This window comes from Giraffa tippelskirchi, chromosome 7 (assembly GCF_054371585.1).
Source record: "Giraffa tippelskirchi isolate mGirTip1 chromosome 7, T2T-mGirTip1v1.2.pri, whole genome shotgun sequence".
Taxonomy (NCBI): Eukaryota; Metazoa; Chordata; class Mammalia; order Artiodactyla; family Giraffidae; genus Giraffa; species Giraffa tippelskirchi.
The window spans coordinates 71,947,283-71,961,211 of NC_137281.1; the positions used below are offsets into that span (position 1 = coordinate 71,947,283).

At 41.2% G+C, this 13,929-nt stretch overlaps 1 protein-coding gene across 4 annotated transcripts in view; it reads right to left on the reverse strand.

The window, feature by feature from the left end:
* Window positions 1–13,929, reverse strand: part of SIMC1 (SUMO interacting motifs containing 1) — a 71,928-nt gene that overhangs the window by 2,346 nt on the left and 55,653 nt on the right. For all 4 annotated transcript variants that reach the window (XM_081513728.1, XM_081513730.1, XM_081513731.1 and 1 more), the window contains 2 exons: window positions 7,147–7,303; window positions 6,920–7,004 (listed from right to left, as the gene is read on the reverse strand). In XM_081513728.1, the coding sequence (XP_081369854.1) occupies window positions 6,920–7,004; window positions 7,147–7,303 (242 nt within the window). The remainder of the gene's footprint in view (window positions 1–6,919; window positions 7,005–7,146; window positions 7,304–13,929) is intronic.

The following is a 13,929-nucleotide window of genomic DNA, read 5'->3' on the forward strand; positions in this document are numbered from 1 at the left end:
TAGGAGAATATTCTTAAGCTGAAGTATTTAAGCATGAAGGATTATGATAGCGCAACTTACTCTTAACTGGTTCAGCAAAAAAAAGTATGTGGATGGATCAATAGATAAGTCAAATATGGCAAAACGTTAACAGCTTCTGAATCAAGGTAAAGGTTATATGAGTGTACATCGTACTACTCTTTAAACTTTTCTGTAGGTCCAAAAATAAAATGCTGGGGAAAAGTAAAAACTTCTAAAGGTATCCATTACAAAACCATGACTCAGTCCCAGCAGGGTTCTGGAAGTATGTGGAGTTGAGGCACACAGAAGCACAGGGTCACATGTAAGGCAAATGAAGTGGAAGGGGCCCTGCAGACCTTTTGAGTCCCAGGTGCATCAGAGACCACGACAGCGTCATTTCCTCCATCTCACGTACAAAATGGGGGTAATGGCACCTTCATTAACAGCGTTACTAGAAGGACTGAACTACAGGGTCTAGAAATTTGGGGAAACAGAATCAACTGAAAAAAAAAGTGTAATAAATAGATTGTAGAGTATCCAAAAAGTCTGGAAACAGGAGGCGCAGCTGCCCTGAGATGTCATCATAGGGGCCTTTCAACACTGAATCAACATTTACATTGAGCACCTACCCTGCCTCTGGGACAGGGCTAGGCTCCGGGGAGACCTGGGCTCAGCCCTCATGGACTCACATTCTAGCCACAGGAAGCCTGACAGTGAACCAGTCAACAAAAACAATTTTAGTTTTGGTGAGTGCAACCAAATAAATAAACTGGGTGCTGTGATAAACAGGAACATTGAGGATACAAGGGAAGCAGTGCGTTCTAGTTGGGGAGGGCCTCTTAGCTGAGTCCCAAAGGATGAGAAGGAGGTAAGCATGCAAAAGTCTAGCAGAAAAGCAGTCTAGGGGAAAAGCAGTTCATGTAGCAAGAAAAAGTGCCGATGCCATGATACAGGAAAAACTTGTTTTGAAAACTAGAGGTCAGATCTGGGTAGTAAGAAGGAAAACAGGACTAGAAGAGACTGGCAGGCAGCCTGGGTCACAGACCAATGTGGAGTCTGTCTTCTGAAAGCAAAAGGAAGTATGTGGAGGGTTTTAAGCAGTGAAATGTGCAATACTTCTGTCTGCTACCAGGGAAGCATGGTCACAGGGGACAAAATCTTTTTAGTAGAATTTGATTTTCTTAAAGCATGTGCTACTCTGAAAAACATGAAAATGACTTCGAAATAACAAAGAATTGACTGAAAAGAGAGGGATAGGGGAGACTTGGGAGCAAGAGGAACTTGGAATTTATTAATACAGGAAATTCAAAGAAGCAAAGGTTAGCAGTGCCCACCTAACCACCACCCAAGGGGAGGAAGTCCTGGCCAGTGGACTTGAACCGTCCTGGCCCAGCCGGCGGGGCCTTGGATTTTATGCTCCACTAGGGACGAGAGTTCTTACCGTGAGGTTCTTGGGATTGTTGTGTAAGGCAGTTTATGCAAAGGGCTTATGTGGCACATAGCCTGGCTCAAGACACTTGGGCTGGTAGTAGTGTTATTAGTTCCTGGATCAATACTAGGGCTAGCGATTATTGTTTGTCAAGGTCATCGTCACCATAAGACCTCCAATCTAATGGTCACATGGAGCCCTTTACCGTCTCTGCAGCTTTTCCCATGTACCTCCGTGTCAGTACTGGCAGAACCCTGGGTGTCACCTTCGGCCCTGACACCCCTGTCCTGTCACACCCTTCAGAGTGCTTCTGCTCCGTCACTGGGGGCCGCACTGCGTCACGCACACTCTCATCACCATTGCCCTCCCCTGACCTCTCGAGTCCTTGGCCAAGCTGTCTGCCACACATCAGGCCTTACTTCAAACCGTTTTGTTGGGTTCCCTTCACTCTGGAATCAAGGTGAAGGAGTTCCCTAACTGGAGGGCCCTTCACGCCCACTCCTGTCTACAACCATGGTCTTGTTTCCTGCTGCTCTCCCCTTGCTCTCTGAATCCTAGTCTGACTAGTTTGTTCTATGTTCCTTGGACTCATTAAGTCGTTTCTGGCCTCAAGGTCCCTGAACATGCTGTTTCTTCTTTCTGGGAAACTTTGCCCTCCCTATTTGCCTAGCTAATACCAGTACTTCACATCTTAGTCTGAGTATTACTCCTTCAGGGAGGCCTTCCCAAGTTCCTCCATAAACAATTTTAAGTCCTACTTTTTCCCTTCACAGCATTTATTTTCATTGCAATTATCTTACTAGTGTGATGGTTTGTTTAGAGTCAATCACTTCACTAGACAGTTAAGCTCTAGGAGGGCAGGGGCCACATTGGTCTTAGACACTGAAGTTTTCCCAATGAGCCAGGCACAGAGGAGGCATTGGGTAAATATTTGTTGTCTGGATGAATGTATGAACTGAACTGATCATGCCTGAGTCTGCTTTTCTCCCCTCTGTGGATGAGGCTCCTTGCAGGAAGGCTGTGTGTGAGACCCTCCTTGCAAGGAGCAGGTGTCTGACTTCTGCATCTCGGTGGCCCAGAGTGAAATTCAGGAAAAGCATTTTGTCCATTTAAATATTATATGTTTAAATTCCTAGATTCATAGCTTCAAAGTATATTCTAATTATTCACATGCATCAGGAAAACTCACAGCATATGGCAACTTGTAATTTTGCTGAGGCTTGGACTTGAGTTTCACGACTGTGAAACTGGGGTGGGGGGGCTCGATCCTCTCAGCTCAGGTGACAGCCCAGCATCCACCTCTCAGTGAGGTTGCTGTGCCCTCTATGGAAACGTTTACAAAATGTGGGGGTTCAAGATACTTTGCTCCCCAAGGTCAAGGGTCAGTACGAAAGTAATTTAACCATGTATAGAGAGTTTAGAACGGAGAAGGCAATGGCACACCACTCTAGTACTCTTGCCTGGAAAATCCCATGGAGGGAGGAGCCTGGTAGGCTATAGTCCATGGGGTCGCTAAGAGTCAGACACGACTGAGCGACTTCACTTTCACTTTTCCCTTTCATGCACTGGAGAAGGAAATGGCAACCCACTCCAGTATTCTTGCCTGGAGAATCCCAGGGACGGCGGAGCCTGGTGGGCTGCCGTCTATGGGGCCGCACAGAGTCGGACATGACTGAAGCAGCTTAGCAGCAGCAGAGAGTTTAGAAAGTGGTCATCAGAAATTCCTTAGAACCTCATCTTCTAATTTCATCCACGGATTTCACAGAAAATTAATTTCCTCCAGTGTGTTTCCACCGTACACAGACTTTGGCAACAGACCTAAGTTTGAATCCTGGCTCTGCATGTACTTTCCTCTCAGCTTTTGTTTGCCCATAAGTGAAAGGGGGTTGGTACTCATCTCACAAGCTTACTGGGTTAGATAAGCCAGTGTATGTGAATTTATCTATGCTCCCTTCCTCTCTTCCTCCTTAGAAGTTCCCATAAACAAAGGGCAAACTTGGACTCCCCAACCTCTTTCTTTCCTCCCCCACCCTTGGAGCTGGACAACTCTGTGTGTGTGCTCAGTCGCTTCAGTCGTGTCTGACTCTGTGAGACCCCGTGGACTGTAGCCCGCCAGGCTCCTCTCTCCATGGGATTCTCCAGGCAAGAACACTGCAGTGGGTTGCCATGCCCTCCTCCAGGGGATCTTCTCCACCCAGGGATGGAACCTGTGCCTTCTGAATTGCAGGGGGATTCTTTATCTGCTGAGCCATCTGGGAAGCCCATTGGACAACTCTGGCTGACCTCAAAACGCACTCAATGACGTCCTCTGCCCACTTGAACAGGGCAGAGATGATTAAGGAGCTGTCACAGTAAAATGCCTCCTGATAAAGACACTGACTATTTCAGGGAACCATTCAGTTGTGTTCTTTGCAGGACACTATTTTCAAACTGCTGGTTCTAAATATTTCTTCTCCTTCTTAACAACTCTTTTCCAAAGAAGCTGTAAAGGATGTAAGGATAAAACAGGATTGGAACACCCCATTTATTCTTGGTCAGTATACACTGGTCTGAGAGCTTCCTCTCCCTTATTCAAGGCAGAAGAGAATATTCTGTAATAAAAGTAGATCCCATGTCCATCTTAAATCACTGTTGCCCATGACCCAGGTATATTCCCAGGGAAACAAAACAGAAATAAACAACAAGTATTGAAGGTGAACTTTAAACAAAACCAAGCTGCTTAATATTAAACTTTCTGCTAGATCTCCAAAAGAAACAATTACATAAACTTCAGTGAGGCTGAGGACACATGGAATTTGCCTTTGGGGCTCTGTTCTTAGAGGGACACATACCTTTCTTTGAGCATGTTAAGAAATGCACAAAGCACACAACCACATGTCGTGACCTTGACAGCACTCTTTTATGGTTTAGTTACAAGTGTCTGAAACAGAGAAGACCCTTGGAGCATACTCCTCCTGGCCAGGCAACAGGCAGCCTGAGAGTCAGGTAACATTGAGCACTTTCTGCTTTATTTCATGCCTATTAGCAATTAGTCTTGGCAAGTTATGTATTATCATCCCCATTCTACAGAAGGAAGAAACTGAGGTCTAGAGATAAAAAATTAGCTGCCCAACGCAGAGCAGATGATTAGGTGATGGAACTGGGATTCAAACCCAGACCTTCTATATTAAATCCAGTGCTTTTAATTTTTTTTAATGTTTCTGTAATACCTTCAATTCCAGGCACAAGAGGGTGTAAGGACCATATCTTCCCAAGAGCATTACTGAGCTAAAATCAACCTCAATATGATCATGGCAGGTAGATCATGTATGTGTGTATATAGATGTATATATATACACACATATATATATGCAATATATATATATAGGGGACAGAAAAAAAGGCAGAAATAGCAAGGACCTAAAAGAAGCAGAAGAGATTAAGAAGAGATGGCAAGAATACACAAAAGAACTGTACAAAAAAGGTGTTAACGACCCAGATAACCATGATGGTGTGGTCACTCACTTAGAGCCAGATATCCTGCAGTGTGAATTCAAGTGGGCCTTAGGAAGCATTACTATGAACAAAGCTAGTAGAGGTGATGGAATTCCAGCTGAGCTATCTCAAATCCTAAAAGATGATGCTGTTAAAGTGTTGCACACAATATGTCAGCAAATTTGGAAAACTCAGTAGTGGCCACAGGACTGGAAAAGGTCAGTTTTCATCCTACCCAATACCAAAGAAAGGCAATGCCAAAGAATATTCAAGCAATCTTACAATTGAACTCATTTCACATGCTAGCAAGGTAATGCTCAAAACCCTTCAAGCTAGGCTTCAACAGTATGTAAACTGAGAACTTCCAGATGTACAAGCTGGATTTGGAAAAGGCAGAGGAACCAGAGATCAAATTGCCTACATCTGTTGGAGCATAGAAAAAGCAAGGGAATTACAGAAAAATATCTACTTCTGATTCATTGACTATGCCAAAGCCTTTGACTGTGTGGATCACAACAAACTGGAAAATTCTTACAGAGATGGGAATACCAGATCACCTTCCCTGCCTCCTGAGAAACCTGTATGTGGCTCAAGAAGTAACAGTTAGAACTGGACATGGAACAACAGACTGGTTGCAAATTGGGAAAGGAGTGACTGGAATCAAGACTTTCAGCAGAAATATCAACAACCTCAGATATGCAGATGATATCAATATAATGGCAGAAAGTGAAGAGGAACTAAAGAGCTTCTTGATGAGGGTTGAAAGAGGAGAATGAAAAAGCTGGCTTAAAACTCAACACTCAAAAAACTAAGATCATGGCATCCGGTCCCATCATTTCGTGGCAAATAGATGGGGAAAAAGCAGAAACAGTGGCAGATTTTATTTACATGGGCTCCAAAATCACTGTGGTTGGTGACTGCAGCCATGAAATCAAAGGAAGCATGCTCCTTGTAATAAAAGCTATGACAAACCTAGACAGCATATTAAAAAGCAGAGACATCACTTTGCCAAAAAAGGTCTGTCTAGTCAAAGCTATGGTTTTTCCAGTAGTCATGTATGGATGTAACAGTCGGACCATAAAGAAGCTTCTTTTTCAGGATCCCATCCAGGATCGTGTTTTGCATATAATATTCATGTGTTTTAGTTTGATTTTAATCTAGAATAGTTCTTCAGTCTTCCTTTGTTTTTAAGACATTGGGACTTTTGAAAGTGCAGGCCAGTTAGTTTGTAAAAGGCCCTTCAATCTGGGTTTGTCTGATGCTTCCTTCTGATTAGATTCAGGTCATGAATTTTTGGCATGAACATTACCTAAGTGATGAGGTATCACATCAAGTGGACTGTCAGTTTTCTCCCTTGTAAACTCACTATCTTTGCTTATGTAATATGTAAGTATGTTAGTTTTCCTAGGGGCCTCATTAATCCTTGGCTGATCAAATCACTCTTATTTGAAGCACCTATTCCACCATTATCCTTGTCAATATTTGCCCCTGAGTGCTAGTTAACTAATAAGTCTAACTGTCCCAGACGCTCAACTGATTACTGGCTTTGCCTGTGACTGGGGCAGAGCCACTTTCACAGTTTTACATCCTTTGCAAGATGTACATTTTTACCTTGCCACTGATTTTCTGTGTATTTGTATCATATTGACGGATGTTTACAACATCCAAGTCAGTGAGCAGTAGACCCAACAAAGATTCTGCAGTGATGGGTCAGGGAAAGATGCCAGGGCTCAGTCAGGTCATAAGTGAATCTTGCTCATGTTAGGATGACTTTCATTTACCTACACAACCCTAAGGACTGTGAGGACCACTGTAGTATCTGCTGTAACAAAAATACTGTGTGAATTCTTCTGTTTCAGAGCAGCAATTCCAGCTATGTCCTTTCTCATTTCTTGCAGTTACACTAAAGAACAATGATTTACTGAAGTTAATAGAGTCCCTTACGTGGCTTTAGTTCATAATAATGTCCAATGCCAGACTCCCACACCACCTGATTTGTGCCCAAATGCTCCTTACCTCTTAAAACATGCTGGTAACTGGATAACAGAAACTGCAGGTGCTCGACCAGCTCATCCCATTTCTGCCACTGGGTTTTATCCGACTGCAGAGGTAGTAAAAGCAGTTGGTAATAAATTCTTTACTCAGTAAGAGGTTTATGCAGTTTTTAAGTAACTTTTACAAAAAAGCTCAAGGATTAAGGAAACTGTGGTCTAGGCCTGAAACTGAAGTAGGGAAAAACATACCTGACACTTGAGCAGTGATGTGGAATTGTTCAGAAAATAGAGGGCCTGGGCCAGAGACAAAGGTAGGCGGGTGGGCGTCTCACAGCTGTGGAGAAATATGATTTCCAGCACTTTGCAGCGTAGAAGGTGGCTTTCCATGGTAGTAAAGAACATCTCTCTGCATGGAGAAGAGATAAGAGTGCGCCATCACAACTATTGTTTCAAGGAACATATACCACCACAGTTCTCCCTGAATGCTCTAACCTTTGCCTAAACCAGAGAAGGCTAAGAAGGAGTACAATGAAGGCCTACAAAATCACAAAGCCTGTGGACAGGGCAGAAACGGATTCGTTCATGAATTGACAGCTGCCAGACCGGAGGGAAACTCCTTGATGTTTGAAAGCGAAAGACTAGCTTAGGACACTTGAAGAAGAATTAGAGCATACTCTTCTAACCAAGAGAATTAAGCATGAGAGTAAATGTTTCTGAATGGCCATAAAGTGCCACAATTGGCACAAATGAGGAATATTATTAAGAGAAATAAAAGAGGGTACTGCTCTCGAAAAGCTGATGGTTGAACAGGGGCAAGAAGTGTGCAACAGGAACCTAAAGCACAGGGCCAGTGTACACAAGGTGTGGTGGTGCTCCCGTGACACAGACGGGAGAGCACACTTGGTCAGGGGTTGGAAGCAGCCTCTTATGGGGGAGGTGGCACAGGTAACAGAGGGCTAGAGGAGTGAAGAAGGCCCAAGGTAAGAGCATTTCAATGCTAGGAAAAACATGGGCGAAAAGAGAGGAGTAAAGAAATATACACATCTGGGGCACTGCAGCCTTCTTCAATTTCAAGTCTCTAGGACTTAGGAGTGGAGAAGGCAATGGCAACCCACTCCAGTACTCTTGCCTGGAAACTCCCATGGACGGAGGAGCCTGGTAGGCTGCAGCCCATGGGGTCACCAAGAGTCGGACACGACTGAGCGACTTCACTTTCACTTTTCACTTTCCTGCATTGGAGAAGGAAATGGCAACCCACTCCAGTGTTCTTGCCTGGAGAGTCCCAGGGACGGGGGAGCCTAATGGGCTGCCATCTATGGGGTCGCACAGAGTTGGACACGACTGAAGCGACTTAGCAGCAGCAGGACTTAGGAGTCCCTGAGGGACTTGGCCGGCGAGGGTGGGCTGGAGCACGCTGAGAGGCTTCTGAGAAGCAGAGCTGTAAAACAAGGGCTGTGCTTCCGGAAGGTGAATCCCACTCACTGTCCTCAATGCAGTGTCAGCTTCCCCCCTCAAACGTGATGAGTCTCAGATGCCCAGGGTGCATCTCTCGACTGCCTAAAGGCTTTTGCCTGAAGGTTTGGTTGTGGTTCTTGCCAGATCTGCGCATCAGAGCAGTTTCTGAGGAGCAGACAGTGAGCAGATAAGGAGATGGCAGCAACAGAACCTCCCCAGATATCAGGGCCCTTCCTTCCACAGTTGCCCCTTTGTGGTGGGGCAGCATCTGGAAAAACAGGGGGCTCCTGGTGTCACTATTGCTTATAACAATGATAAATAACAAAGCATCTATTTATTTTTATTTTCTTCTTCCCTTTCCTTTTGCTGTTCCACCAGACACGTGTTATTAGTATAAAAGCAAAATTTAAAAAAGCAGAATAAATACTTTTAAAACCTTTGCTTCTTACCATTCTAAAGTTTAAAAAAAGTCTAAAATATTTACGGAAATCCATTTGATCCCTTTAATGTATTTTTTAATAGCTTCTCTGACAAATTTTCTTTAATACAAAGGACTCCAAATTGTTACATTCATAAGATATTCTCCAAATTCTTTTAAAGTCTAATTTCTACTCTGCTTTTGGTGTATGACTTTCACAGACAGTTGTCCTATTCAATAACTTTTAATTTCAAACTGTATTTTCTCTTCCAATTTTGACTCCAGAGCCTGCATTTGTCCTGGTTTTATAATCCAAGATGGCAAACCCAGAAATATATGGAAGACAAGAAAGTAATTTTAATGTGGACATAGTAGGAAATGGAGGTACAATTATCTATAGCAATTCAAATTTTGACACTATTTACCACAGCGTTAGATTCCGCAGGTCAAGGGCTCAGTCCTACAAGGCTGCCCTCGTATTCTCTCTTTAGATGCCAAGCGAAAGTCCAGGTTGTCAACCTGTGTGCTTCTAAACCATGTAGCTATAGATGGAAGGTTCCCAGGACCCCCGCTTAGCTTTGATTAATTTGCTATAGTGGCTTACAGAACTCAGACAAACCCTTTGCTTACTAGATTACCAGTTTATTATAAAAGGTATAACTCAAGAACAGCCAAATGGAAGAGATGTATAAGGTACAGGGAAAGGGTGAGGCACTTCCATGCTCTCTGGGTACATCACTCTACAGGCAATCTCCACCTATTTACCAACCTGGAAGCTCTCTGGACCTAGTCCTTTTGGGTTTTCAAGGAAGCTGCATTAGACAGGCATGGCTGATTAAATCAGTGACCACTGGTAACTGAACTCAGCCTCCAGCCCCTGTCCCTTCCCTGGAGGAGGGGATGGAGCGGGAGGATGGGGGCAGTGGAGAGCTGGAACGGAAAGTCCCACTCTCCAATCACCTGGTTCCCCTGGCAACCAGCCCCCATCCTTCAGGTCACCAAGCGGTTTGCTGAAAGATACCTCATTAACATAACAAAAGATAAAGATAACATTATTACTCTTATCACTTAAGAAACTCCAAAAGAGCTCTGCCAGGAACAGGATGAAGGTCTCTCTCAAACACACACACACACACACTCACACACACACACACACGCACGCACACGCACACACACACACGCAAGCTTGGATGGTAAAGAATCTGCCTGCAATGTGGGAGACCCAGGTTTGATCCCTGGGTCAGGAATATCCCCTGGAGAAGGGATTGGCAACCCACTTCAGTGTTCTTGCCTGGAGAATTTCATGGACAGAGGAGGCTGGTAGGCTACAGTCTGTGTGGTCACAAAGAGTCAGACACAACTGAGCGACTAACACTTCCTTTATATATATATTTCTTATTATAGGTTACAATATCACAGATAGGTAGAACAAAGACCATTCCCCAAGCCCCATCCCTGAATTTCTTTTAAAAACAACTGTTTAAAGCAAAACGTGATTCCATCCTGGAGTAAAATGCATGACAACAACAGCACAAATAGTGGATGGGAGTGGATAAATGAAAAAACGGTATTAAGATTTTAACATTACATGTTGTGATAGAGTATTAATTCAAGGTAGACTCTAATAAGAACACATATTGTAATTCCAAGAGCAACCATTAAAAAAATAAAACATCTCTGAAAAAGCATTTGATAAAATTTAATATCCACTCATGATAGAAACAGAAAACTAGGAATAGAAGGCAAATTCTTCAACTTATTAATGAACATCTACAAAAAAGTCCTAGAGCTAGCATCATAATTAATGGTGAACTGATATTTTAATTAATCAATAATTAATTAATGAACTGAATGCTTTCCCCTAAATCATGAACAAATCAAAGATGTCTGCTTTCCCCTGGATCATAACCAAAGCAAAGATGTCTGCTTTCGTCATTGCTATTCAACATAATACTCGAAGTTCTAGTCCGTGTAGTAAGGCAATAAAAGGCATACTGATTTGAAAGAAAGAACTAAAACTTTCCCTACTTGCAGACGACATGATGGTCTATACAGACAATCCCAAGGAATCTTTGGCATGAGAGCATTTTCAATAAAAGAAAATATGATAGGACAGATTTCATCAAAATTTAAAACTTGCTCTGTGAAAGATCTTGTTAAAGAAGATGAAAAGACAAACTACAGAATGGGAGAAAATATTTACAAACTACAGATCTGAAAAAGGATTATATCTAGAATATATAAAGACTCTGAAAACAGTAAAAAGCTAAAAACCTGTTAAGAACATGAGAAAAGAAATATTTTAGTAAAGATGTTATACAGATGGCAATTAAGCACATAGAAAGATATTCAACTTCATTAGTGATTAGAGAGATGAAAATGAAAATCACAATGAGATACCATTATACACTTATCAGAATAGCTAAAATAAAAACTTGTTTTAACAACACCAAATGCTGGTTAGGATGCAGAGAAATTGGATCATTCATACTGCTGGGGAGAATGTAAAATGGTAAAGCCACTCAAAGAAACAGTTTGGCAGTTTCTTAAAAAAAAAAACTAAATAAGTAGCTAGTATATAATGCAATGGAGAAGGAAATGGCAACCCACTCCAGTATTCTTGCCCAGAGAATCCCATGGACAGAGGAGCCTGGTGGGCTTCTAGTACATGGGATTGCAAAGAGTCAGACACAACTGAGCAACTAACGAACAACATATAATGCAAAAATTGCACTCCTTGGCATTTATTCCAGAGAAATGAAGATTTATGTTTATTCAAAAATTTGTACATGAACGTTTATAAAAGCTTTATTCATAATAGTCCCAAATTGGAAGCAACACAGATATCTTTTAATGGGTAAAATGGTTTTAAAAAAAATACCAAAGGTATACCCACACTATGGAATACTATTCAGCAATAAAAAAGATACCACAACCTGAATTAATCCGAAGAGATCTACGGTAAGTGAAAAAGCCAATCCCAAAAGGTTACCTACTGTATGATTCCATTTATATAATATCTTGAAATTATCCAATTATAAAAATGGAAAATAGATAAGTAGTTGCCAGAGGTAGGGTGGGAGGGGAGTGGGTAGGGTTATAAAAGGTCAAAATTAATAATCCTTATGGTGATGGAAATGTTCTAAATCTTGTCTTGTATCATTCCTGGTATCCTGATTGTGACACATGCACTGGAGTTTTGCAATATGTCACCATTGGGCAAAACTGTATAAAGAGTCCATGTGATATCTCTGTATTATTCCTATCAACTGCATAAGAATCTATAACTCTGTCAAAATAAAATTTTTATTTAATAAAGTTAAAAAGCTTTGCTCGTGCTCAGTCACTCATTCTCTCTGTGACCCCATGGACTATAGCCCGCCAGGCTCCTCTGTCCGTGGAATTCTACAGGCAAGAATACTGGAGTGGGTTGCCATGCCCTCCTCCAGGGGATCTTCCCAACCCAGAGATCAAACCCAGGTCTCCTGCATTGCAGGCGGATTCTTTACCATCTCAGCCACCAGGGAAGCTCAAATGGAAGAATAGAAAATATTTGATTAATCCAAAAGAAGGCAGAAAAGGAGATAAAAATGAACAAAGGACAAATAGTAAATAAATAATAAGATGATAGATGTAAAACCAATAATTAATTTAAATGTAAATGGAATAAATAACTCCAGTTAAAAGGCAGCGATTGTCAGCTGCCTAAAAAGCAAATCTGACTATATGCTGTTTACGTTAAACATATCTTTTATAAAAAGAACTTTTTGTTAGACTCAAAGAAGAGTTGCAAGAATAGTACAAATAATTCCCAAAAGCCCTTAGTACTTTTCATCCAGATTCCCTAAACATTAAACATGCACCATATCTTCTTTATCCTTAATATCTTTTAATTTTTTTTGAACTATTTGATAATAAGGTGTAGGCATGATGCCCATTTATCCCTAAGTTCTTCAGTGTATAATTCCTAAAAACAAGAACATTTTCTAAGGTAACCAAGTACATTGACCAAAAAAAAAACAAACAAAATTAATCTTAATGCAACAGTATTCTATTAACCATAGACTTTAATCAGATTCTTTTCATTGTTCTAATGTTGCTATTAATAGTAAAAGAAAATCACAGGTTATGCACTGCATTCAGTTGCCTGTTTTTTTTAGTGTCCTTTGATCTGGAACAGTTCCTCATTCTTGCTTTGTCTTTTATGACACTGACATTTTGGAAAAGTGTAGTTCCGTTTTTTTCGTAGAACATTTCTCACGGGGGATTTCTCTGATATTTATCCATGATTTGATTGAGGTTATGTATTTTTCAGCAAGAGGACTGCAAAATGTTTTCTGCATCATATCAAGGAGCATATGATGTCAGTTTGCCCCACTGCTCGTGTTAATTTTGATTACTTGACTCCATAGTAGTTATTTTTCACTTCATAATTAATATCTTGTGAGAATATACTTTCAGACTATGCAAATATTTTGGTACACCAAAAAATGTCATCATTTTAGTACTCGGTCATACCTGAATTAATTCTTATTATGATGGATGCCAAATGGTATTTTTCTCCCGAATTCATCATTTCTTCTTATATTTATTAGCTGGCTTTCTACTGTAAGGAAGAAGTCCCTTCTCTTCCTTTCTATCAGTATTAGAATCATGGGTTATTATTCTACACAACAGTTTGTAGTCTTTTACTGTCAATATTTATTTTGATACTCAAATTATCTCAGATTTAGTCAGTGGAAGCTCTTTAAGCTTCTTTTGTCATGTTCTGAACATTTCCTCACTTTTTGGATCAAGATGTTCTAGGCTTATTTTATACCTTATCTCAGCTCTGGAATCAGGCATTTCTTAACAAACCCTGGTTCCTTTTAGTGTAAACTAGTATTTAGAAACAAAGATCTGAGTACTAGGTCTGCTCATTGCTACTAGAGTGTAGTTGTTCCTATGCTCTCTTAGTGGGTAGAGGTAGGAAAGAAATGTATGAATTCACACATACACACATATAATACATATATAAATGCTCACACATCTACATTTATTCCTATATCTATCTATTTATTAGAAACCCCAAGTTCATCTTGATACCTCCAAATCCAATCCAGCACCACAGGTTTCCTTCTATCCTTTCCCCTTTTATATGTGTAACTCTCTTCTCTGAC